The 25,588-nt window shown below is 64.0% G+C and overlaps 2 protein-coding genes across 2 annotated transcripts in view; one reads left to right on the forward strand and one right to left on the reverse strand.

Moving 5' to 3' along the window:
• Positions 1-1,419, forward strand: part of BRSK1 (BR serine/threonine kinase 1) — a 24,874-nt gene extending 23,455 nt beyond the window's left edge. Inside the window, exon 11 of the mRNA XM_077840199.1 lies at positions 1,136-1,419. Within this exon, the coding sequence (XP_077696325.1) occupies positions 1,136-1,419 (284 nt within the window). The remainder of the gene's footprint in view (positions 1-1,135) is intronic.
• A 6,300-nt stretch (positions 1,420-7,719) lies between these two features.
• Positions 7,720-25,588, reverse strand: part of LOC144278933 (voltage-gated potassium channel KCNC1-like) — a 28,681-nt gene continuing 10,812 nt past the window's right edge. The window contains 3 exon segments of the mRNA XM_077840320.1: positions 7,720-7,758; positions 7,760-7,842; positions 22,905-23,087. Coding sequence (XP_077696446.1) covers positions 7,720-7,758; positions 7,760-7,842; positions 22,905-23,087 — 305 coding nt within the window.

The following is a 25,588-nucleotide window of genomic DNA, read 5'->3' on the forward strand; positions in this document are numbered from 1 at the left end:
TGGCCTTTGCCAGGCTGCCCCAGCCCCACAGAGGCCCCCTGGCAGGAGAGGGGAGAATCCAGCTGCCGTGGGGGAGTCACAGGCTCTCCCTGATCCAAGACCAGCCCTGGCATCACCCAAACGTTGACCTCGGCTCCAGCCCCTCCTTGGGGCCCGGCCATCCCAGTACTGCCACCAACGCGACCCCCGTCAGCCGCTGCGGCCTGCAGCATGAATGGGGGCATTGGAGCCACCAGGGAAGACACCCCCCCTCCACCACAGCCCCAGCCATGGGGGAGGGGAGCCAGGGCTGGGCTAGCAGGGGGCTGTGGGTCAGGAGTGAGGGGCACCGGCAGGGCTGGGGGCTGCCAACTCGTGCGGGGGGCTCATACTGGTTGTGGCGGAGGATAGAAAGGAGGGCAGCCCCTGCCAGCTTCCCCTCCCCGGGGGCTGAGCAGCAGCTCATTACTACCACCCCCACGCCCAATGGGCCAGGAGAATTAATTAGCTACAACCCAGCTAAACTGGGTCTAGAAGGACTGAAATAGAGCGAAAATGGAGAACTGAGAGAATTCCACCCCACCCCCCAGCCCCGCTCCGGACTCCTGGGTTCTCTGGAGTCCTGGCCCTGGGAGGGGAGGAGGGTCTAGTGCTTAGAGCATGGGGGGCTGGGAGCCGGGACTCCGGGGTTCTCTCTCTGGCTCGGGGAGGGAGGGGGGTCTGGTGATTAGAGCAGGGGGACTGGGAGCCAGGACTCCGGGGTTCTCTCCCTGGCTCGGGGAGGGAGGGGGTCTGGTGATTAGAGCAGGGGGGCTGGAAGCCAGGACTCCGGGGTTCTCTCTCTGGCTCGGGGAGGGAGGGGGTCTGGTGATTAGAGCAGGGGGGACTGGGAGCCAGGACTCCGGGGTTCTCTCCCTGGCTCGGGGAGGGAGGGGGTCTGGTGATTAGAGCAGGGGGGGCTGGGAGCCAGGACTCTGGGGTTCTCTCTCTGGCTTGAGGAGGGAAGGGGGGTCTGGTGATTAGAGCAGGGGGGACTGGGAGCCAGGACTCCGGGGTTCTCTCCCTGGCTCGGGGACGGAGGGGGTCTGGTGATTAGAGCAGGGGGGGCTGGGAGCCAGGACTCCGGGGTTCTCTGTCCTGTCCTACTTGTATCCAGGGTCAGTCCCCGTCTGGCGGTGGGTCGAGACCAGGCTGTGCGGGCTCAGGGCTGCTGGGGAAGGGGCCGGGGGCTCGGAGCTGGGCAGGGTCATGGGCCTGGTGCCTGAGGCTGGTTCTGCCAGCTGGGCGCCTTTGAGCTGCCAGGATCCGGCCGGGGGCTGGCAGATCCGGCCCAGCCCCAGCTGTGGGCCTGGCTCCCGGCCCAGCTCCCCAGCGCCAGGCCTGGGACAGGAGCCCGGAGCCCCCCTCCTGCCCAGCGCGGCTGCAGGGGACAGAGCCTAATTAGGGGCTCGAAATTAACCAAATTAATTCGCTAACAAAGGGGCTGGATGGATGGACGAGCAGAGAAATGGGGGGGGGTTGGCGGCAGACCAAGCTGGGGTGGGCGGCATCACTCCCACCCCGCAGACCCCACCTCCCAGCTCTGCCGGTGCCCCTCACTCCAGACCCACAGCTCCCTGCCAGCCCGGCCCTGGGCTCCCCCCACCCCAGCTCTGCCAGTGCCCCTCACTCCCAACCCGCAGCCCCGGGGTTCCCCCCAGCCCTGGGCTCCCTCCAGCTCTGCCGGTGCCCCTCACTCCCAACCCGCAGCCCCCTGCCAGCCTGGCCCTGCCCCCCCAGCCCCATGTTTGCTAGACCCCCGGTGCCTCTCAATGGGGCAGGGTTTGGGGGGGGTGACAGTTGGCTGGGGGACTTTGGGGGTTCTCAGACTTTGTGGGTGGGGGAGCAGTGCCTGGGGAGGCCCAGCTTGGGGTGGGGCTGGCAAGTGGTTGCCCAATTCTGCTATTTCCCCCTCCCCCTTAGGCTCAGGGCCCCCACCCCACCCCCACCACTGGCAGTTGCCTGCCCCCACCCCAAGAAAGAAGCTGGAGCCCCTAAAGGGCCCAGAGACGGGGGGGGGTGTTCCCTATGGGGGGGGGGATTCCCAGCCAGCTCTAGGACAGGGGACTGGGTGGCTGGGGGGGGAATGGGGCATGGGGGGGCCTGCTCTGGGCCCTGTTTCCCTGGCACAGTGTATGGGGGTGCCCCCCAATTCTCCCCCCCCCGGCGCTGGTCAGAAGCAGGCGCTGCCCACGCAGGGTGAAAGGTTTCCATGAAAAGGATTCGTTTATTTCATGCTGTAAAGTCCTGGCCTGACCGATCATGCAGCCCCCGGACCCCCCCCGCCCCCCCGGCAGGCAGAGACCGGGGAGGGGACATGGGGGGGACAGATAACAGGGGAGAGAAAAGAAACAGCAACAAAAGCACAACCCCCCCCAGGAGCTGCTCAGCCCCCCCCCCCAGCCCTGAGCGCTTGGGTGGGGGAGTCCTGGCGGGCCGGGGGGGGCAACACCAGGCCCCCCCCCAGGGGTCGTGTAGCACCAGAGTTGAACGGGAGCAGGGGGGGGTGAAGGATGCCCCCCCAGAGGTGGGGGGGAAGGAAGACTTGCTGGGGAGGATCGGGGGGGAGGGCTGGTGGCGGGGGGGGGGTCGATATGTGGCAGAAGGGGGGGTGGAAGGAAGGTTATGGGGGGCCTGGAAGATGGGGTGGCTGGACGAAGGAGGGGGGGCAGGCAGGCTGGGGGGGCAGGGGGTTGAAGGACAGATGGATACGGGGGGAGGCAGGATATGGGGGGGCGGGTCCCTCGGCTCAAGGCCTTGGCTGAGTTGGGAGGGGGGGTCACCCTGGGTCCTGCTGGCTCATGGGATGGGGGGAACCCACTGGGGCTCGGAGCTCAGCCAGGTCCTGCCCCCCCCCCCAGACCTGCCCCCCCCACCCCGCTCAGGACGCTGCTGGGGCAGTATTATTGCTTTGTGTGTGGGGGGCAGCACTAGGGAGACCCCCCCCCGGGGATGTGGATTGCGGGGGCGGGGGGGCTGGTACCAACACATGCCTGGGGCCGCCGAGACGGTGGGGAGGGATGAGAGATGGGGGAGGGCTGGAGCAAGGGGAGGGGAGACATGGCACAGGCGGGGGGTCCGGAATTACACGTCATCCAGCTATTCCCCCCCCCCATCACAACTCACAAATTTGGCACACTTGTGGGGTTGGGGCCAGGACCTGCCCCGGGATGGGAAGGGGTGGGGGGGAGCAGGAAATATGGGGCGATGGGACCCAGGCGTCCGGGCTGGGGGGGGGGGGGGGAGGCAGGAGTGTGTCTCTCCCCCAGCCACATGGCTCATGCCCTGCGGTGCTCACAGATGGGGGGGGGGGGCCCGGGGGGGGGCTTGTTTCTATGAAAAAATAATGTCGCGATTCTGCATTTTATTAAACATCTGCTTGAAAAAATAGACCTGTGCCCCCCCCGGCCCCCCCCCACCTGCCCATCCCCCCACTTTGCACCTTTCCCTGCCTCCTGCCCTTCCCCGGGGGGCTGGACCATCCCCAGGCCCCCCCTTCCTGAGTCTAAAACACCCTGTAGTTGCTGGAAGACATTGTCAACCCTGTCCTCTGTGGGGCTCCCCACAGCTGCAGGGCTCAGCTCCCCCCACCCCGGTTCTTAAATCAGGGACACCCCCCCCCGGGAGATAATTTAATCAAGGAGCCAGGACCGCCCCCCCCCCGCCTTGATTTTATTTCCCCCCCGGCTCAGTGCAATGGGGGGGGGGCAGCTCCACAAGGCCAGGGGGGTGACCTGTAACCCCCCCAATATATGAAACGAGGAGCTGACATTCCAAGGGGGGGTGTTTAAAGTGCGATATGTGTGTGTGTGTGGGGGGAAAAACCACAGAAAAAGATTAGCCCCCCCACCCCAGCAATGGATGAGGAGGGTCAGACACGGGGGGGGGGCAAGTGTTTATGCGGAGGCTTATTTTAAATTAATTGGAACCCCCCCATACCATGCACCTGGGGGAGGCGGTAGACAGGCCTTGCCCCCCCCCTTTAAGTAGCATCTCCCCCCACATGAAGGGCTGGGCGAGGCACCCACATTCCCCACCCTGGTGGGGGGGGCTCGGAGCCGGGGGGGGGGGAAGCCAGCCAGGCTGGGGGGGGGGCCCTTCGGTCAATATGACCCATTAGCTGCCCTCAGCAGTGGGCAGGGACAGGGGTGGGGTGGGGGCAGCACTACAGGGGAATCCCCTCCCCCCAGCCTTCCCCCCCCATCCGCTTCTCTGGGGTGGGAGCAAAGCCAGACCCCCCCTGCCCCCGCTAACTCGCGAGAGAATCGCTTTCATTTTGCATAGGAATTGTTGCATAAGAAGCTTCTGGTATCTGCTGGGGGGGGGCAAGAGACCGGTGGGGGGGGGTCGGGGGGGGTCTCTCAGAGCAATGGCGGGAAGGGGCTGGAATTGAGGGGGCTCCCCCCCAGGAGACCCCGCCCCCCGGCTCAGACGGGGTGATGTTGCATAGTGTGACAGATGAATTTCCTGGTGGGGGGTTGTCCACCCTGCAAAGGGGTGGGGGGGGTGACATATCGGGGGGGGGGGCAGACTCTCCCCAGCCCTAGGCCATGCAGCTGCTGCGGGGTGGGGGTGGGGGGGCTCCAACCACTTTGAGGCCTAGTTTGCGTAGGTGGAGGTTGTGGGGGTCTCCGGTGGGGGGGGGAACTGAGTGAGGAAGAGCAGGGCCACGTGGGGGGGGCAGAGCTATGCCCCCCCCTCCAATGGCCCCCCACAGTCCCTCCCCCCACCACCGTGTCCCCTCTCGCTACCCCCCCTTCCCGCAGGGGAGGAGGGCAAACCGGGCGCTAAAGGGGAGGAGACCCAGGGCTGGGGGAGGTCCAGTGCCCTCCCCCCCCCTCGGGCCGGGGGGGGGGCGGCGCGGGGAGGGGAGTTTTGCATATAACACGAGCGGATTCACATGCAGACACATGCTGGCTGGCACAATGCAACTTGGAGATCAGCTCCGGGCGGGGGTGGGGGGTCCGGTCCCGATCCTGCACCCGCAGGGGGGGACCCCCCCACACACACACACGCCGGTCCCACCTCCGGCCGCTGGGGCCCTCGGTTCCGCTGGTACCGGCCCCGGGGCGCAGCCGGGGTGGGGATCACAGTGACGGGCCGCGCCAGGACGGGGGGCATGACCCCCGGGGCAGCCGGAAGCCAGGCAGGGGAGGAAGAGGAGGAGGAAGGTGGGAGCCGGCTGCCCCCCCCCTCACCGGCGCTCCTCCGTCCGTCCGTCCGTCGTCCGACCCGACGGTCCGCGAAGTACCTGTGTCCCGGGCCCGGCGGCATGCAGCCGGAGAGGCCAGCATGTAGCTTATTATCCATGGAAGATCCATGCAGGAGAGAACCAAGCGGGCGGGGGGTCCGGCAGCGGGGGGGGGGGTCCCTCAAAGGAGCAGAGTCTGTGAGTCCAGAAACCGGATGGGGGGGGGGGAACAGACAGACAGACAGGCGCACACGGGGGTGACGGACGGAATGGTGCATATGGGGGCAGACAGGGGGATGGGGTGTGTATGGGGACAGACAGACAGCTGGAGGGGTGTGTATGGGGACAGACAGAGAGACGTAGGGATGTGTATGGAGACAGCTGGAGGGGGGGTTGATGAGACAGACAGACAGCCGCAGAGGAGTGTACGGGGACAGAGAGTCGGAGGGGGGTGTATGGGGACAGATAGCCAGAGGGCGGTTAATGAGGACAGACAGACAGTCGGAGGCGGGTTATGAGGACAGACAGACTGACAGTCGGAGTGGGGTGTACGGGGATAGACAGCCAGCCAGAGGGGGTGTATGGAGACACACAGACAGACAGTTGGAGGGGGTTAATGAGGACAGACAGTCAGAGGGGTGCTGATGAAGACAGACAGTCAGAGGAGTGTGTATGGGGACAGACAGACAGACAGTCGGAGAGGTGTTGATGAGGACAGACAGACAGCTGGAGGGGTGTTGATGAGGACAGACAGCTGGAGGGGGGTGTATTGAGACAAACAGTTGGAGCGGTGTGTACGGGGACAGACAGCTGGAGGGGGGTGTCCGGGGACAGACAGACAGATGGAGGGGTGTTGATGAGGACAGACAGACAGTCGGAGGGGTGTGTATAGGGGCAGTCAGTCAGAGGGAGCATACAGGGACAGACAGACAGATGGAGCGGGGTGTATGGGGACAGACAGACAGACAGAGGAGTGTTGATGAGGACAGACAGACAGTTGGAGCGGGGTGCATGGGGACAGACAGCGAGAGGGGGGTGTCCGGGGACAGACAGACAGTCGGAGGGGAGCGTACAGGGACAGACAGACAGTTGGAGCGGGGTGTATGGGGACAGCCAGCCAGAGGGGGGTGTCCGGGGACAGACAGACAGTCGGAGGGGAGCGTACAGGGACAGACAGACAGTTGGAGCGGGGTGTATGGGGACAGACAGCCGGAGGGAGGTGTCCGGGGACAGACAGACAGTCGGAGGGGTGTGTATAGGGGCAGGCAGTCAAAGGGAGCGTACAGGGACAGACAGACAGATGGAGCGGGGTGTATGGGGACAGACAGCCGGAGGGGGGTGTCCGGGGACAGACAGACAGATGGAGGGGTGTTGATGAGGACAGACAGACAGTCGGAGGGGTGTGTATAGGGGCAGGCAGTCAGAGGGAGTGTACAGGGACAGACAGACAGATGGAGCGGGGTGTATGGGGACAGACAGACAGACAGAGGAGTGTTGATGAGGACAGACAGACAGTTGGAGCGGGGTGTATGGGGACAGACAGCCAGAGGGAGGTGTCCGGGGACAGACAGACAGTCGGAGGGGAGCGTACAGGGACAGACAGACAGTTGGAGCGGGGTGTATGGGGACAGACAGCCGGAGGGAGGTGTCCGGGGACAGACAGACAGTCGGAGGGGAGCGTACAGGGACAGACAGACAGTTGGAGCGGGGTGTATGGGGACAGACAGCCGGAGGGAGGTGTCCGGGGACAGACAGACAGTCGGAGGGGAGCGTACAGGGACAGACAGACAGTTGGAGCGGGGTGTATGAGGACAGACAGCCGGAGGGAGGTGTCCGGGGACAGACAGACAGTCGGAGGGGAGCGTACAGGGACAGACAGACAGTTGGAGCGGGGTGTATGGGGACAGACAGCCGGAGGGAGGTGTCCGGGGACAGACAGACAGTCGGAGGGGAGCGTACAGGGACAGACAGACAGTTGGAGCGGGGTGTATGGGGACAGACAGCCGGAGGGAGGTGTCCGGGGACAGACAGACAGACGGAGGGGCGTTGATGAGCACAGACAGACAGATACAGCTGGAGGGAATGGACTGAAGGACCCAGAGGTGCAGCGTGGGGCAGGGGGCTCCGGGACCCCCCGTCTCTGTCCCTTGCTGACCCCCCCGCACAGTATTTGGATTCTCAGAGCAAACCTCCCTCCTGCCAAAAAATATAAACTCTACCCCCCCAGCCCCAGGCCAGGCCCCCTCCCCGGAGGGACCCAGGCGTCCTGCTCCAGGAGGGGTCAGGGGCGTAACTCATGGATGTTCCAGAAAGTGCCGTGTAGCGTGTCCTGTAGAAGCCGAAGGGGGGACGGGACCCACGTTGCCCCTGGCGACGAAGCCCCCCGGTTGCCCCTGGCGACGAAGCCCCGGTTGCCCCCGGCGACGCCTCCTCTCTTCTGCCTTGTTCTTTTGCTTGTTCTTCTTTTTTGCTTAAAAAGTCGGGGGGGGCGGAGTCCCGCGGCCCCCGGGCTATAGGATGGAGGGGAGCGGGGGGCGGGGGCGCCGGGGGGGCGCCGGGCGAGCCCAGGGGGCTGGGGGCGGGCGAGAGGCGCAGCCCCGCGATGCTGTTCAGACTCCGGGACTTCTCATAACCTTCGGGGGGGCACCGGTGGGGGGAGAGAGAGAGAGAGAGGGGAGGTGAGTGGGGGCGAGGCACCCGCCCCCCCCGACCCACGACAACCCCAGGCCTGTTCTCCCCCGACCCACGGCACCCCCCAACCCACGGCACCCCCAGGCCTGTTCTCCCCCCGAACCACAGCACCCCCGACCCACGGCACCCCCAGGCCTGTTCTCCCCCCGACCCACGGCACCCCCGACCCACGGCAACCCCAGGCCTGTTCTCCCCCGACCCACGGCACCCCCGACCCACGGCACCCCCCAGGCCTGTTCTCCCCCCGACCCACGGCACCCCCGACCCACGGCAACCCCAGGCCTGTTCTCCCCCGACCCACGGCACCCCCCGACCTACGGCAACCCCAGGCCTGTTCTCCCCCGAACCACGGCACCCCCGACCCACGGCAACCCCAGGCCTGTTCTCCCCCGACCCACGGCACCCCCGACCCACGGCACCCCCAGGCCTGTTCTCCCCCGACCCACGGCACCCCCCGACCACGGCACCCCCAGGCCTGTTCTCCACCGACCCACGGCACCCCCGACCCACGGCAACCCCAGGCCTGTTCTCCCCCGACCCACGGCACCCCCGACCTACGGCAACCCCAGGCCTGTTCTCCCCCGAACCACGGCACCCCCGACCCATGGCAACCCCAGGCCTGTTCTCCCCCGACCCACGGCACCCCCGACCCACGGCAACCCCCAGCCTGTTGTTCCCCAACCCACGGAAACCACCAGTGTGTTATCCCCCGATCCATGGAAACCCCAGGCCTGTTGTCCCCCGACCCACGGCACCCCTGACCCATGGCAACCTCCAGCCTGTTATCCCCCAACCCATGGCACCCCCGACCCACAGCAACCCCACCCTGTTATCCCCCAACCCACATCCCCCCCGACCCACAGAAACCACCACCCTGTTATCCCCAACCCACGGCCCCCCAACCCACAGCAACTCCCACCCTGTTATCCCCCAACCCACAGCACTACACCTTGTCACGGACTCACACTCCCACTTTGCCCCATGCCCTGAGCACCCCCAACTCACAGCACCCTCTAATCCACAGCACCCCACACCCGAGGCAGCCTCTGGCCCACAGGACCCCTCTTCCCCCCCCCCACAACACCTAGGTGTGGCAAAGTGGGACTGTTCTTAATGTTCTCTCTGAATAGGGTGTGAGTGCCTCAGTTTCCCCTAGGCAGTTCTTAAGTATCTAGGTGGGGGGGATAAGGGGGTGTGATTGTCGCAGAACCCTAGAGGGCCAGTGTGATGGGGTCTGCACAGAGAATGGCCGAGACCCCATCTCCTGACACTGATGGCCTGGGCCCCCCCGCAGCAAGGTGCCAACTGAAGGGGCTGGAGAACAAAGGGATCAGGTGGCCTCCTGGCCCGGGACAGAGACAACGGCAGGAGGAGGGCGGGAGAGTCTCAGTTTGGGGCTGGCTGGGGAAATGGAGGGAGGCCCAGATGCGGCTCAGGCCTCCTGGCCCCCCAAGACGGACCTGACTGAGGGGTCCTGGTCTCTGTACCTACCAGCTCTAGTTTAGACCATGCTCCTGTCGGCTAATGTGTCCCCGGCTGGCTGAAAGTCCCGTCTGGCTGCGGAGTCGGGGGGCAGGACCCTCTGGCACTCCCAGGACCCCACCCCTGTGTGGAGTCGCTGCGGGAAGCGCGGGGTGGGGCAGGGGAGGCTGGAGGCTCCGGGGGTCAGCCCCAGGAAGAGGGAAGCCGGGGGCAGGGTCTTGCCCTGGGGACAGCAGCTCCGAGAGAGGAGGGTCCCCCGAGTCCTGGCTGGGTCGTAGGGGGCAGTTCCAGAGCATCGCCCGGGGACGCCGTGACACCAGGCCACCCCCCAAAAAAGCCACAGCATCCCACATACCTGTTCATCCCCCAGTCACCTCCACTGACTCACCCCCAGCACCCCCAATCCAGCTCCCATCACCCCCATCCCTGGGCATCCCCCAAATTGCAAGTATCCTCCCCCAGCTCCCATGAGCTCTGTACCCCTTCCCCCACCCCCACCCCCACTCATGCCGGTGCCGGTCTCCGAGTGAGGCATGGGGGGGCAGGGGTGCCAGGGGATACCAGGGTGCACGGGCCCCCGGCTCTGATCTGGGAGCAGCCCAGTGCAGGCTTGGTAACTCTTCCCCTTTCTCCCCTCACCCCCTCCACCCCGCCCCTAAGGGTGCTTGGGGTCCCCACCCCGAACCTCTCAGCCCACCCAGCAGCTGGACCCTGGGCTTAGCAGCATCCCTGGAGGCAGGGGTGGGTTAGGGGCACCAGCTTAGCTTTGAGCATGGCAGTTCTGGGGAGAGAACCCAGGAGTCCTGGCTCCCAGCCCCCACTGCTCTAACCACTAGACCCTACTCCCCCTCCCAGAGCCAGGGATGGAACCCAGGAGTCCTGGCTCCCAGCCCCCACTGCTCTAACCACTAGACCCCACTCCCCTCCCAGAGCCGGGGAGGGAACCCGTCGTGTGCCGGGGTTGGCTTGTGATTCGCAACGTGAGTGTCTGGCTATGAACACAGGTCTCATGCATGTATGAGACTGCACACACGCATGTCCATCCACACATGCGTGTACATGAGTGTGTGTCCAGGGCCTGGACTGATGTGTATGTCTGACACACAGGCTGTGCGTGTTCTCCACCCGCCTCACACGAGTGTGCTTGCGGCATCTCCCGCGGGTGCATGCAGGGCCCGGGCGGCGTGTGAGGGTGTGTTACCTGGTACAGGTGGGGTGTGTTTGCGGGGTGCCAGCCGGCGCAGGTACTTGGGATTTGGGGGGGTGCCCTGTGATGCAAGCAAGGGGCCGCGTGTGTCACAGCCGTGGGGCGTGTAACACGTGTCCTACTGGGCCATCCCACTAATCCTACCCCAGGATGCTGGGCCAGTGTGTGTGAGTGTGTGTGTGGGGGGGGCCTCCATTTCCAGCTCATGCCTGGCTCCAAAATCCCGCCCCTGTAACCAGCTCTGTTGGCAGGAGACCAATTCCCCTACACTTCCTGTCCCATACTCCTGGGCAGGGTCCCTGTATATGCAGCCACGAAGCCCCACCCCAGAGCCAGCCGCATCTCAGGCCCCGTCGAGGGGTCCCGGTATAACCCCAGTCCCTTCGCCCTACCCCAGAGCCAGCCACATCTCAGTGCCAGGCGAGAGGGTCACCATATACCCAGCCAGGTGAGGGGTCCCCTTATAACCATCCCCCGTACCCCACCCCAGCGCCAGCCACATCTCAGAGCTGGAGGAGGGGTCCCCATATAATTGGCCCCCTGCGCTCCGCCCCAGAGCCAGGTGCTAGGGGTCCCCGTATACCCAGCCTCTGTGCCCCTCACCAGAGCCAGGTTCTTGCCCGCGCACACAGGGGGAAGGGGCCCAGGAGCCTGCGTGGACAGCGGGGGCGGGCGGTCAGTGCGGGCGCCCTAGGTTGGTGGGGTGTGTCGGGGGTCACAGGCGAGGGGGAGGCACTGATCTGCTTGGAGTGGTGACGGTGGCTGCTGTGGTGGGGGGAGAGATGAGGTTTTGGGGGGGGTGTTGGTGCCCCCGCGGGGCGCCGGGGCAGGGTACGTACCTGGCTGACGCAGCCGGGGCATTACAGGGGCACTGGGCGAACCCTACAAGACGTATGAAATGGGGCGTTAATTGGGGGGGGTCAAATATTGGGGCAGCCCGGGGTGAATACGAGGGGAGTCCTGAGCACCCCCCACTTGTGCCCCCCCACTGTCTCCCCATTCCCTGAACCCCCTGGCCCTGAAACCCACCCCTCACCCCCATGTATCCCTCCTCCTATCTCCCCCACTAGCCTCTGCACCTCCTAGCCCGTGCCACCCCCATTCCCAGCACCCCGTCTCTTGCCCCCCACCCGTGAGATGCTCTGGTATAAGCAGGTGCCTCCACCCCAGCTCCGACCCCGCCAGGAGGAATATGGAGACCTGGCACCACCCACGTGACCTGCCCTTGGTCCTGGCCTCCAGCCTTGTCTCCCTTCAGGCTTGGGATAATATTTTGTTTGATGACTGCGTGTGCCTCAGTTTCCCCACATACTGCGTGGTCATGGTGGGGGGCGGGGCGGGGGAAGAGGCTCCTTTCTTGCTGCACAGACCCAGGGCCGGCTTGCTGGGGCCAGGCCCTGCCATGCCCAGGGTGGGGCCCGCAAGACAATGGCCCCTCCCTTTGCCTGGCCCATTGGCACCCAGCAGCTAACGCCCTTGGCTGCCCCCTGGGCAGGCAGCTGGCCGGGTGCGACCAGCTGGAGGACAAAGGGCTGGGAGGGGCTGGGGGGGTTGCTCTGTGTGGGGCTGCTGGGGGCACTGGCACTAAGGGGTCAGGGGGCTCGGGCCCGACTCAGCCGGCCTTGGCTGTAATTTCTGTTCCCGGCGCTAACCCAGGACTCTCCGCGCTGCCCAGACCCCCAACCCCTCCCCACTCCCACTGCTCCCCAAGTCACTCCTGAGCCCGGAGCTGGGGGGCCTGGCTCTCGCTGGGGGGGTCCGTCTGCCCCTGGGGGCCCATCCCGGGGCACTTGCTGCAGGGTGCTCCCGGCCTGACCTGGGGAGGGGAGGTGCAGGCTCTGAGGGGGGGGTCCCAAGGGGGCGGGAAGCTGAGGGGCTCACCCCAGTGAGAGCAACCCTGAGGGGGCTGCCAGGCTGCAGGGGTCCCCCGCGGTCTGGGCCAGAGCTGACTCCTTGTACTACAATGAGGGGTTCCAGGCATCGTCCCTGGGAGACCCCAGCACCCCCCAACCCAAGGCAGGGACCCCTTGTATTCACCCACTGGGGGCTGGCCCCATATTTGCCTTGGAGATGGAGATGGGGCTGAGCAAAAGCAACAGGTAAAAAGCAATGGACGGGGGGGGGGGGGGACGCTCGGGATGTGTGTGGGGGAGTCCCTGGCCAGGGGCGGGGCTTCTGAGATTCTGGGGGGCGGGGGGAGTGGTCTAGGGAAGCAGGGGCAGGGCTTGCGGAATGTCCCGGGAAGGGGGCGGAGCCTGGGAGCCGGGGGAGGGGGGGCCTATGGATAAGGGGCGGGGCCTGGGAGCCAGAGGCAGGGCCTGGGAGTAGAGGGGCGGGGCCTGGGGAAGCACCAACCCCCCCACCCCCACCGCAGGGCTCAGTTAAAGGGCCAGTGTCTCTCGCCACTCCCCCTTCCCCCACCCTGGAAATTCTGTGTCCCGAGCGCACTGAGTGGCTGAGTTTTGGCAGGACCCACAGGAACGGGTCTGTGGGGACGGCTGGGGCTTTGGTGTGTGTGTGAGGGAGTCAGACAATCAGGAGGAAATGGGGAGGGGGTATCAGGTGGGGGAGGGGGTTGGGGCTGCACGGCGGGGGTGTGTCCCAGGAGACCCCACTCCCCTCCCAGAGCCAGGATGGGACCCAGGAGTCCTGGCGGCCAGCGAGGCCTGGCTGTGTCTTTAGCCACACATGAAGGATGGGGAGGGGGCTTGTTCCTGGCTGGGCAGATGGGGGGGCTGAGGGGTGCGCGGGGCAGGGCAGGGGCAGCTGTGTGGTAAGATGTGGCTGAGATGACGGAGGGGGCCTGGCGAGGTGCTGGGGCGGGTCCATGCGGGGAGGGTGCAGCAGGAGGAGGGGGGGGTGCAGGGCTGCGGTGGGGGGATGGGAGGGGGAAGCGGGGTGCAGCAGGGAGGCAGGGCAGGGGGGGCAGCGGGAGAATGGGGGGGTGCAGGGAGGGGTGGGACGGGGGCGCGGGGATGGGGGGAAGCGGGATGCAGTGGAGGGGCAGGGCAGGGGGGCAGCGGGAGGATGGGGGGTGCAGGGAGCGGTGGGATGGGGTGCAGGGCTGCGGGGGGGGGATGGGAGGGGTGCAGCGGGGGGGCAGGGCAGGGGGGCAGGGCAGGGGGGCTACTCACCCGTTCCCAGCACGCCCTGCCTTCTAGTGCTGGCTCCAGGAGGCGGGCGCGGCATTGACGCCAGGCAGGCACCAGGGGGCGGCGTCCGGGGGCGGCAAGCGGAGCGCGGCTACGGGGGGGCCCGGGCGGGGGGGGGCGGGGGGCCCGGGCGGCGATGTGGGGGGGAGATAAACAGACAGAGACGCCACGTGAGGAGGAGGCGCTGGCGGGGGAGGGGAGGGGAAGGGACCCGCCGCCCGACGTGCCCCCCCCCCCCAACGCGTCTGCTGTGTGCGTCGTCCCGCCGGACCCCCCCACGACTCCCCCCGCTGCATCCCCCACAGCACCTTCCCCCCAAACCATCCTCACCGCGCCCCCACGGCACCCCCTCCCCCGAGCCATCCCTACATGGACCCCTCACTCCGAACCATTCTCACTGCACCCCTGCTGCAACCCCCCCTGCATCTTCCCCTCGCTGCAACCCCATTGCACCTTCCCCTGTGCCATCAGCCCACTGCACCCCCAGTGCACCTTCTCCCAAACCATCCTCACTGCACCTTCCCCCCACTGCACCGTCTCCACTGCACCCCCGCTTCACCCCCCTGCACCAACCCCCGCTACACCCTGAAGAGGGGGGACTGTTCTTAATGTTTCCTCTGAATAGTGTGGGGGTGCCTCAGTTTCCCCTATGCAGTTCTTGAGTATCTAGGGGATGGGGTAAGGGTGTATGATCCTTGCAGAGCCCTAGAGGGCAGGTGTGTGCAGCGGTCTGGACACAGAGAATGGCCGACACCCTGTTTCCTGGCCACTGATGGCCTGGGCCCTTCCCCCCTGCAAGGTGAGAGCTAAAGGGCTGGAGAACAAAGGAATCCGGTGACCTCCTGGCCCTGGAAAGGGACAAAGCCCAGAGGAGCGGGGGCTGGAGGGAGTTTCAGTTTTGGGCTGGCTGGGACATGGAGTGAAGGGCAGACGTAGTTGTCTGGCTCACTGACCCCCAAAATGGACCCAGCTGAGGGGTCCTGTTCTCTGCACCTACAAGCTCTGGTTTAGACCATGTTCCTGTCGTCTAATAAACCTCTGTTTTATTGGCTGGCTGAGAGTCCCGTCTGACTGTGAAGTTGGGGGGCAGGACCCTCTGGCTTCCCCAGGAGCCCCGCCTGGGCGGACTCGCTGTGGGAAGCGCAGGGAGGGGCAGGGGAGGCTGAATGCTCCGAGGTCAGCCCCAGGAAGGTGGAGCCGGGTGAGCTGTGTGTCCTGCAGACAGGCTGCTCCCAGAGAGGAGACTTCCCCAGAGTCCTGACTGGCTTCGTAGGGAGCAGTTCCAGAGCATCGCCCAGGGACTCCGTGACAACTGGTGTCAGCAGTGGGATGTACTGCACCCCGTGGGTGGCGCTTCCTGCAGTAAGCGACTGGGGAGCAGTAAAACGAAGGGGGACTGACGAGGAAGAGGCATGCTGAAGGCTCAGAAAGGAGCGGTTTCGGGGGGCGGTTAACCCCTGGGAGTGTGTGACCAGCGAGAAGGACTGTGCAGTAATGGGGTCTCCCAGGGGACTGCGGTGAGCAGTCTCAGGGGCGGAGGAGCCTGCAGCTTGGCCCGGGGAGGGAGAAGGACTTTTGCAGTAACAGGGTTCCCCTGGGGATTGCAGCGAGCGGTCCCAGGGGCGGAGGAGTCTGCAGCTCGACCCTGGGAGAGAGGTGGTGACCTCGAGAAGGGCTGGCACACGAGGGGTTCTCCCTGGAAACCGTGGGGAGCTGAGAGCACACAGGCCTGTGAGTCCACAGCAACTTGGGAAGAGCGGAGTGACGGCCTGTCACCGTCTCCTTAAGAAGGACATTGTAACCCTGTGCAGAAAGAGAGGGTTGAGCGTTGGAAAGTTCACCAAAGCAGAGTTCATCGTGCAGCTGGAGGAGGATGACCGCTCTAAGGAACAGATTCCTGACCCCAAATGGGGCTAGAGCAGGATCTGGGAGCGGCCGGAGTAGTAGCCAGGCATCCCCAAGACTCCTGTCCCCGACCAGACGAGGGTCTTCACGATCGGGTTCCCCATCGGGGGATCGGAGACGGACGGGATTGGAGCTGAGTCCGAGAGAGCCAGAGGACTGTGAGAGACAGCAAGAGCCCGAGAAAGAGCTGCAGAAGCGGCATAAACTGGCGGTGGGGGAGCGGAGAGGCATAGGGGACCTCCCCGGGGTGAGTGGGGATAGACCCCAGGGGGCCAGTTCCGCAGGGAACCTCGAGACTAAATTGCTGCCCCTGGTTAAGGAGGGGGGGGATGTGGATGCCTCCCCACTGCCTTTGAGCAGGCTGGCGATTTGAACCAGGGGGACCCTGCGGAAAAGCCCTGGTGTCTAGCTCCCTTGCTGGGTCCCAAGGCCACAGACTCCATCAGCCAGATGGGTGGGGAGGTGGACAGGCTCCCACTTCTGACCCCAACCTATATGTCTGTGTGGAGTTTCCTGGGGTCGGGCCCCTCGGACCCCCAGTGGGAGCGGAAGATGATGGTCAATGGGGAGACATTCCTGGGGTGGCGAGATCCTGGGACAGAGAGAACTGGTGTCAGGCCCCGGGTGGTGCAGCCTCAGATGCTGAGGGGCTGGGTGAGCTGGGTGAGGGTCCCAGGGACGAAAGCCCCTCGCCCTGCCTATGGCCCAGATCCCTGTGCAGACCCAGGAGGGGTGGGCTGGATGTTGGGGTTCTCCAGGATACCAGCTGCGAGACCCTGTTATGGGGTGACTGTGTCTCTTTGGGACAGGATCCAGGCCCTGCTCCGGTAACTGCCAAGGGTTTGAATTTGAATCCAGGGAACCAATTGGTGGAGGGTGTGACAGAGGATGTGGAAAAAGCTAATGTACTCAATGCTTTTTTTGCCTCTGTTTTCACTGACAAGGTCAGCTCCCAGACTGCTGCGCTGGGCATCACAAAATGGGGAAGAGATGGCCAGCCCTCTGTGGAGATAGAGGTGGTTAGGGACTATTTAGAAAAGCTGGACGTGCACAAGTCCATGGGGCCGGACGAGTTGCATCCGAGAGTGCTGAAGGAATTGGCAGCTGTGATTGCAGAGCCATTGGCCATTATCTTTGAAAACTCGTGGCGAACGGGGGAAGTCCTGGATGACTGGAAAAAGGCTAATGTAGTGCCAATCTTTAAAAAAGGGAAGAAGGAGGATCCTGGGAACTACAGGCCAGTCAGCCTCACCTCAGTCCCTGGAAAGATCATGGAGCAGGTCCTCAAAGAATCAATCCTGATGCACTTGCATGAGAGGAAAGTGATCAGGAACAGCCAGCATGGATTCACCAAGGGAAGGTCATGCCTGACTAATCTAATCGCCTTTTATGACGAGATTACTGGTTCTGTGGATGAAGGGAAAGCAGTGGATGTATTGTTTCTTGACTTTAGCAAAGCTTTTGACACGGTCTCCCACAGTATTCTTGTCAGCAAGTTAAGGAAGTATGGGCTGGATGAATGCACTATAAGGTGGGTAAAAAGTTGGCTAGATTGTCGGGCTCAACGGGTAGTGATCAATGGCTCCATGTCTAGTTGGCAGCCGGTATCAAGTGGAGTGCCCCAGGGGTCGGTCCTGGGGCCGGTTTTGTTCAATATCTTCATAAATGATCTGGAGGATGGTGTGGATTGCACTCTCAGCAAATTTGTGGATGATACTAAACTGGGAGGAGTGGTAGATACGCTGGAGGGCAGGGATAGGATACAGAGGGACCTAGACAAATTGGAGGATTGGGCCAAAAGAAATCTGATGAGGTTCAATAAGGATAAGTGCAGGGTCCTGCACTTAGGATGGAAGAATCCAATGCACCGCTACAGACTAGGGACTGAATGGCTAGGCAGCAGTTCTGCGGAAAAGGACCTAGGGGTGACAGTGGACGAGAAGCTGGATATGAGTCAGCAGTGTGCCCTTGTTGCCAAGAAGGCCAATGGCATTTTGGGATGTATAAGTAGGGGCATAGCGAGCAGATCGAGGGACGTGATCGTTCCCCTCTATTCGACATTGGTAAGGCCTCATCTGGAGTACTGTGTCCAGTTTTGGGCCCCACACTACAAGAAGGATGTGGATAAATTGGAGAGAGTCCAGCGAAGGGCAACAAAAATGATTAGGGGTCTAGAACACATGACTTATGAGGAGAGGCTGAGGGAACTGGGATTGTTTAGTCTGCAGAAGAGAAGAATGAGGGGGGATTTGATAGCTGCTTTCAACTACCTGAAAGGGGGTTCCCAAGAGGATGGCTCTAGACTGTTCTCAATGGTAGCAGATGACAGAACGAGGAGTAATGGTCTCAAGTTGCAGTGGGGGAGGTTTAGGTTGGATATTAGGAAAAACTTTTTCACTAAGAGGGTGGTGAAACACTGGAATGCGTTGCCTAGGGAGGTGGTAGAATCTCCTTCCTTAGAGGTTTTTAAGGTCAGGCTTGACAAAGCCCTGGCTGGGATGATTTAACTGGCAATTGGTCCTGCTTCAAGCAGGGGGTTGGACTAGATGACCTTCAGGGGTCCCTTCCAACCCTGATATTCTATGATTCTATGAGGGGGAAATGGTCAGTGAAAATGCAGATGACCCGGCTGGCAGGGGGGAGAAGCTGCTAGGCTCAGGCTACCTGCCTGCCTGTAACCAGCCCCTGGGGCTGGGTGGGACAGAGAGATGCTCCCTGCCCCCCTGCACACCGGAGAGGGGGCTCACGCTGGCTCTGATGCAGTGAGGAAAGCAGCGAGCTCGCTGCCTACCCCCACTGGGACAGCAAGGGCAGCGCTGAGCACAGTGGGAGCTGAGACCCCAGCTGAGTGGGGGGAGACACAGGCAGGGCAGGGGATCTGTGGGGAGTGGCAAGGTGCTTGGTAAGGAAAGTTTGGATGAGCCTAGGCAGCCTTGTGAGCTGATGGCTGTGGCTAGTCAGCAGGGTGGGAAGGCGAGGAGAGTGGGAGATGAGTGTCCCTGTACCTTACCTGTTAGCTGGGTGGAGAAGTGGGACAGGGAAGGAAACGTGCCTGTGTGTCGGGGTATTGACTTGCCTGTGGAGGGAGCTACCCTGGTCTCCAAGCAGTTGACTGTGACCAGCCTTGTGTGCTGGGACAAGGGGAATGAGATCCCAAGCTGGGTGTCTGGGAAAGGAGAAAGTGTGTCCGGCTCTTCTTTGTCTGTGGAGCAGACAGAAGGGGCCTTGCAGCCTGTGATGGTTGAGGGTCGTGCAGTTGTCTCAGAGCTGGTTCTGGATTCAGCTAAAGCCCAGGAAGGGAAGGGTCCGAAGTTTGTGTCTGCTCGGGAGAATGGCCCTGTAACTAGGTCGCATCCAGTTAGAGTCTATGTAAAACCCCAGAGACCAGACAATTCTGGTGCTTGTATTTTGCCTGTTGCTAGTGTGTGGCTGGGAAAGGGTGGAGCAACTCTGTCTAATCAGGGTGAGATCCTAGCCAGGGCACAAGGAGAGCATGAAGGTGATGTGATTGTGTTACCTACTGAGGGTGTGGAAACCTGTAGCAAGAAGGAAAAGATTCCTGAACTTGTGGGTGGCAAAGGGAAGGAGAATGCTTCTGACCTTTTATCTAGGAAGTCTGTCAGTTTGCCTGAAAGGGGATTGTGGAGGAATCCACCTGACGGGCCAGAGGTAATTCTGGATGTAAGGGAGACCCAGAAAGAGTCTGTTGTTGCTCAGGAAAGTGTTCCTCGAGAGCAAGCCCTCGGTGAAGAGGGTAAGAGCAGAATTTCTGGGAGGGGTGAATTGTTGCATAGAAAAGCCCTAGGGAAAGGAATCCTCAGGGAGTCTTTGCAAGCAGTTTACTGCAACTGAAGGGTGTGAAAGTGATTTAATCAAGAAAGTTTCAGTTCCTAACAGCCAGAAATTTTCTGTTGTGAATGGATCCACTGACTTTCCTGTTGAAAGACCCAGTGTGGAGAGCTTTGGGAGGGACTCAGATGAAGTGAAAGCTGTTAAAGTTAAACAGTCCTATAACCAAGTGGGGAGAAGACCCAATCCCAGTTTGACCCCCTGGGGTTTTGGGGTAGCCAAAGGACACGGGCTGCATAAACCTTCCCACATACGGCCTGCAAGTGCTATCGACCACCCCCGACTTAAGGGAGGGCGTGAAACTGGAAGGGCCTGGTGTAACCAGGAGAGATGATGGGGCATCCATGGGAATGTTGGTGGCTTCCAACTTCCGCAGGTCACAGGCTAAAGTGACCCCGCTCAGTTCGATCTCGAAGGGGGAGAGATGTGATGAAGTGGGACTGTTCTTAATGTTTCCTCTGAATAGTGTGGGGGTGCCTCAGTTTCCCCTATACAGTTCTTGAGTGTCTGGGTATTGGGTAAGGGTGCATGATCCCTGCAGAGCCCTAGAGGGCAGGTGTGTGCAGGGGTCTGGACACAGAGAATGGCCGACACCCTGTTTCCTGGCCACTGATGGCCTGGGCCCTTCCCCCCTGCAAGGTGAGAGCTAAAGGGTTGGAGAACAAAGGAATCCGGTGACCTCCTGGCCCAGGAAAGGGACAAAGCCCAGAGGAGGGGATTGGGGGGCTGGAGGGAGTTTCAGTTTGGGGCTGGCTGGGGACATGGAGTGAAGGGCAGATGTGGTTGTCTGGCTCCCTGCCCCCCAAAATGGACCCGGCTGAGGGGTCCCGTTCTCTGCACCTACAAGCTCTGTGTTAGACCATGTTCCTGTCGTCTAATAAACCTTCTGTGTTACTGGCTGGTTGAGACTCACGTCTGACTGCGGAGTCGGGGGGCAGGACCCTCTGGCCCCCCCAGGACCCCGCCTGGCCGGACTCGCTGTGGGAAGCGCCCGGAGGGGCAGGGGAGGCTGGAGGCTCCGGGGTCAGCCCCAGGAAGGTGGAGCCGGGTGAGCTGTGTGTCCTGCAGACAGGCTGCTCCCAGAGAGGAGACTCCCCCAGAGTCCTGCCTGGCTTCGTGGGGAGCAGATCCAGAGCATCGCCCCGGGACTCTGTGACCCCCCCACTGCATCTTCTGCACACTGCACCCCCCCCCAAACATTCTCACTGCACCATCCCGCCACAGCACAAACACTCACTGCACTTACCTCTGATGGCACCATCTCCTCCTGCACCATCCCCCCACTGCACCCCCATGCTTCACCCCCCCTGCACCTTCCCCCCACCATCCTCTCATCATCTCCCCCCGCACCCCCGCTTCACCATCTCCCCACACCATCCTCAATGCATCTTCCCCGCCACTGCACCTCCCCACGGCTCCCCACTGCACCATTGCTCACTGCACCTTCCCTCCACTACACTGTCTCCTACTGCACCCACCCCCGGCTCTCCCCATTGCACCTTCCCCACACTGCGCCACCCCCCACCGCATCATTCTCCCACTGCAGTCCACACTGCACCACCACCTTCTGCCCGCCCCATGGCTCCCCCACTGACCCTTCCTCCCACTGTACCGCCTACTACACCCCCATCACTCCCCCCCACTGAGCCATCTGCTCACTGCACCCCCACTGCACACAGCCCTGCCGCACCTGCCCCCACTGCATTATACACTGCATCCATCCCCTGCTGCCCTCCCCCCCCCCCCCAGTGCCTGCCCCATATCACGACTCACCTGCTCCTTGGTGCCTAGTGGGGGGAGGGGCTCAATGGATTTATAGACCGGGGGGGGCTCTGAGCCCCCTCATTAGCCCTGGATCCCCTCTTAGAGGTGGGGTTGGAAGGGGCCTGAGCCCACGGGTGGGGTTCAAATGCCCCCCAAGCCCTTGTCTGGAGGGAGGGGCCTGGGCTCCCCCCTTCCTCAGCCCCCCACCTCCTGGGCAGGGCTGTCACTCCCTATCTGGGCCCACCCAGATGGCACCATGGTCTGCCCCCCTCCCACAGGCCCCAGCAGCTGCTCCTAAGTGGGCAGTGATTGGGGTGCGGCATTAGACCCCAGTGCGAATCCCGGGGGATCAGTCCTTGCTGCCTGCTCAGAGGAAGGGGGGGGTCTTCATGTCAGGGGGGGTGATGAGAGGATGGGGGGGTCTCTGTGCTACGGGGAGGGAGTGGGGCAAGATGAGGGGGCTATCCTTACCATGGGCTGGGATGGGAAAGCAGAGGGGCTGGGGGGGTGTCTCAGTGTGGGGGAGTAGGTGTGGGGCAGGGTGAGGGTGATGGGGGGCCTCCATGCTGTGGGGGGGGTCCCATTGGATGGGGGAGGGGAGTGCCTATGCTGGGGGGGTCACTCGGGGAGGGGAGGGTTGGTGGGGTGTAGGTGGGGGGGTGTCAAGGGGCACTTGGGGTTCATGGGTGTGATATTCTGTGCCCCAAAGCAACCCCCTGTCCCCCCCCCAGTCACCATGATGGCACAGAGTATCCCTGGTGAGGGGTCATCTTAAAAGTCTCCATCTGCTGGACTGACCTGGGGAAGGGGAGATGGGGTCCCAGGCGAACCCCACCCCGGGGCAAGAGACCGGCTGGATTCAAATCGGACCGAGTTTATACAGCCCAGCTTTCGCAGGTGAGGGGGACGCTCGCTACTTCCCCCCCCCCGCGAACATCGGTCTGTCGGCAGGTCATAAATCTGGTTTCTATTGGACCTAAAGCCCGCAGGTTTGGGGGTCGAGGTGCTGGGGAAGTCGGGTGCCTCGTCCTCTGTAAACTGACCCCAGCCGGGCCTTGACCGGGGCGAGCCGGTACCGCTCTGGGGTCCCAGGCTGGGGGGCTGGGGAGGAGCCTTGGTGGACGTGCAGCAGCTTGTCACAGCAGCCCGGGGGGGGCTCGGCGGAGGGCTCGGGGGTACCCCGCGGAAGCCGGTCACAAGGGGCTTGAAGGGGGTGGGGGAGCAGAGCTCAGTGGGGTGGCGAGAGGGGCAGGGGGTCACTGGAGTGGTGGATGTGCGCAGGAGTTGAGCTGGGGGTGGTCAGGTGGGGGGCTGCAAGTCGGGTGGGGGGGCTGCCCAGGGGGCTGTTGGGGGCTGGGCAGGGGCTGCAGGTCAAGCGGGAGGGGGGCTACCCAGGGGGCTGTTGGGGGCTGGGTGGGGGCTGCAGGTCAGGCAGGGGGGGCTGTTGGGGGCTGGGTGGGGGCTGCAGGTCGGGCGGGGGGGCTGCCCAGGGGGCTGCTGGGGGCTGGGTGGGGCTGCTGATCGGGCGGGGGGCTGCCGGGAGCTGGGGGGAGCTGCCCAGGGGGCTGCCGGGAGCTGGGGGGGGGGCTGCCCAGGGGGCTGTTGGGAGCTGGGGGGGACCGCTGGGGGCCGGGCGGGGGGTCACCTTTGCGGAGGTTGCCGTCGGGCGCCGGCCCGAACTCGCCGGCCGTCAGCAGGAAGCAGGCGCGGTCGTGGCTGTAAGCGGGGGTGGCGGGCGACTTCTCCTCGGGGGACAGGGCCTGGTCGATGGTGGGACAGTCCTCGTGGGCAAGCGCCGCCTTCGCCGCGTCCCCGTTCTGCTTGGAGTCTGCCAGCGACACAGCCCGGGTCAGGGGAGCCGAGACCCCGCCCCGGGGGAGAACCCAGGAATCCTGGCTCCCAGCCCCCCTGGCTCTAACCACCAGGCCCCGCTCCCCTCTCATTGCTGCGGAGAGAACCCAGGAGTCCTGGCTCCCAGCCCCCCCCGGTTCTAACCACCAGGCCCCGCTCCCCTCTCATTGCTGCGGGGAGAACCCAGGAGTCCTGGCTCCCAGCCCCCCCGGCTCTAACCACCAGGCCCTGCTCCCCTCTCATTGCTGCGGAGAGAACCCAGGAGTCCTGGCTCCCAGCCCCCCCCGGTTCTAACCACCAGGCCCCGCTCCCCTCTCATTGCTGCGGGGAGAACCCAGGAGTCCTGGCTCCCAGCCCCCCCGGCTCTAACCACCAGGCCCCGCTCCCCTCTCATTGCTGCGGAGAGAACCCAGGAGTCCTGGCTCCCAGCCCGCCCCGGGTCTAACCACCAGGCCCCGCTCCCCTCTCATTGCTGCGGAGAGAACCCACGAGTCCTGGCTCCCAGCCCCCCCGGCTCTAACCACCAGGCCCCGCTCCCCTCTCATTGCTGCGGAGAGAACCCAGGAGTCCTGGCTCCCAGCCCCCCGGCTCTAACCACCAGGCCCCGCTCCCCTCTCATTGCTGCGGAGAGAACCCACGAGTCCTGGCTCCCAGCCCCCCCGGCTCTAACCACCAGGCCCCGCTCCCCTCTCATTGCTGCGGAGAGAACCCAGGAGTCCTGGCTCCCAGCCCGCCCCGGGTCTAACCACCAGGCCCCGCTCCCCTCTCATTGCTGCGGAGAGAACCCAGGAGTCCTGGCTCCCAGCCCCCCCGGCTCTAACCACCAGGCCCCGCTCCCCTCTCATTGCTGCGGAGAGAACCCACGAGTCCTGGCTCCCAACCCCCCCTGCTCTAACCACCAGGCCCCGCTCCCCTCTCATTGCTGCGGAGAGAACCCAGGAGTCCTGGCTCCCAGCCCGCCCCGGGTCTAACCACCAGGCCCCGCTCCCCTCTCATTGCTGCGGAGAGAACCCAGGAGTCCTGGCTCCCAGCCCCCCCGGCTCTTACCACCAGGCCCCGCTCCCCTCTCATTGCTGCGGAGAGAACCCACGAGTCCTGGCTCCCAGCCCCCCCGGCTCTAACCACCAGGCCCCGCTCCCCTCTCATTGCTGCGGAGAGAACCCACGAGTCCTGGCTCCCAGCCCCCCCCGGCTCTAACCACCAGGGCCCGCTCCCGTCCCAGAGCTGGGGAGAGAACCCAGGAGTCCTGGCTCCCAGCCCCCGCAGGGTCCCAGCAGGAGGGGGGGTTGCTGTATGTGACCAGCCCGTGTGGCACCATCTGCTCTTGTCCCCCCCCCCCCCCCTCGAGTCCTCAGCGGGCCCATATGCTCCTGCCCCAGAGCATTGTGGGAACGGGCTGCTGCAGGTGTGAAAGCCGAGGCCCCCCCCAGCGCTGACAACCCCCCCTCCACACACACACGGCACCGTGAGTGCAGAACCCCCACCGGGCCCCCACCGGGCCAGAGCCATCGCCCCGTGCGGCCACGTCACACGGACCCTCGGCACCCGCACAACAGACGACACGTGCCGCACGCCCCTGTGCACACCCATTGCCATGCACGCCCCTGTGCACACCCATTGCCATGCACGCCCCTGGAACAGCACACACCCCTGTGCACACCCATCGCCGCGCACGCCCCTGTGCACACCCATCACCACGCACATGCCTGTGCACACCCATCGCCGCACATGCCCCGTGCACACCCATCGCCATGCACGCCCCTGTGCACACCCATCGCCACGCACGCCCCTGTGCACACCCATCGCCGCACATGCCCCGTGCACACCCATTGCTGCACACACCCTTGTGCACACCCATTACCATGCACACCCCTGTGCACACCTAATCACTGTGCACATGCCTGTACACACCTGGCACAGCACACACCCCTGTGCACACCTGGCACAGCACACACGCCTGTGCACACCCATTGCAACACCCCCCAAGCACACCCATCACTTCACACACCCCCTGTGCACACCCATCGCCCCACACACGCCTGGAACAGTGCACAGCCTGTGCACACCCATCGCCATGCACACGCCTGTGCACATCCATCTCCGCACACACACCTGGAACAGCACACACCCCTGTGCACACCCATTGCAACACACACCCCTAAGCACACCCATCACTGCACACACGCCTTGCACACCCATCGCCGCACGCACGCCTGTGCACACCCATCGCTGCACGCACTCCTGGAACAGTGCACATCCTGTGCACACCCATCGCCATGCACACCCCTGTGCACACCCATCTCCGCACACACACCTGGCACAGCACACACCGCTGTGCACACCCGGCACGGCGCACACACCTGGCACAGCCCCCTGCTAGCCCAGCCTTGCCCTCCCCAGTCCTGTTGGTGCCCCTCACTCCTGACCCACAGCCCCTGGCTCTCCCAGCCTAGGGGGAGCCCTGGATTCACTCTACAT

This window comes from Eretmochelys imbricata, chromosome 23, assembly GCF_965152235.1.
Source record: "Eretmochelys imbricata isolate rEreImb1 chromosome 23, rEreImb1.hap1, whole genome shotgun sequence".
In the NCBI taxonomy this organism is placed as follows: domain Eukaryota; kingdom Metazoa; phylum Chordata; order Testudines; family Cheloniidae; genus Eretmochelys; species Eretmochelys imbricata.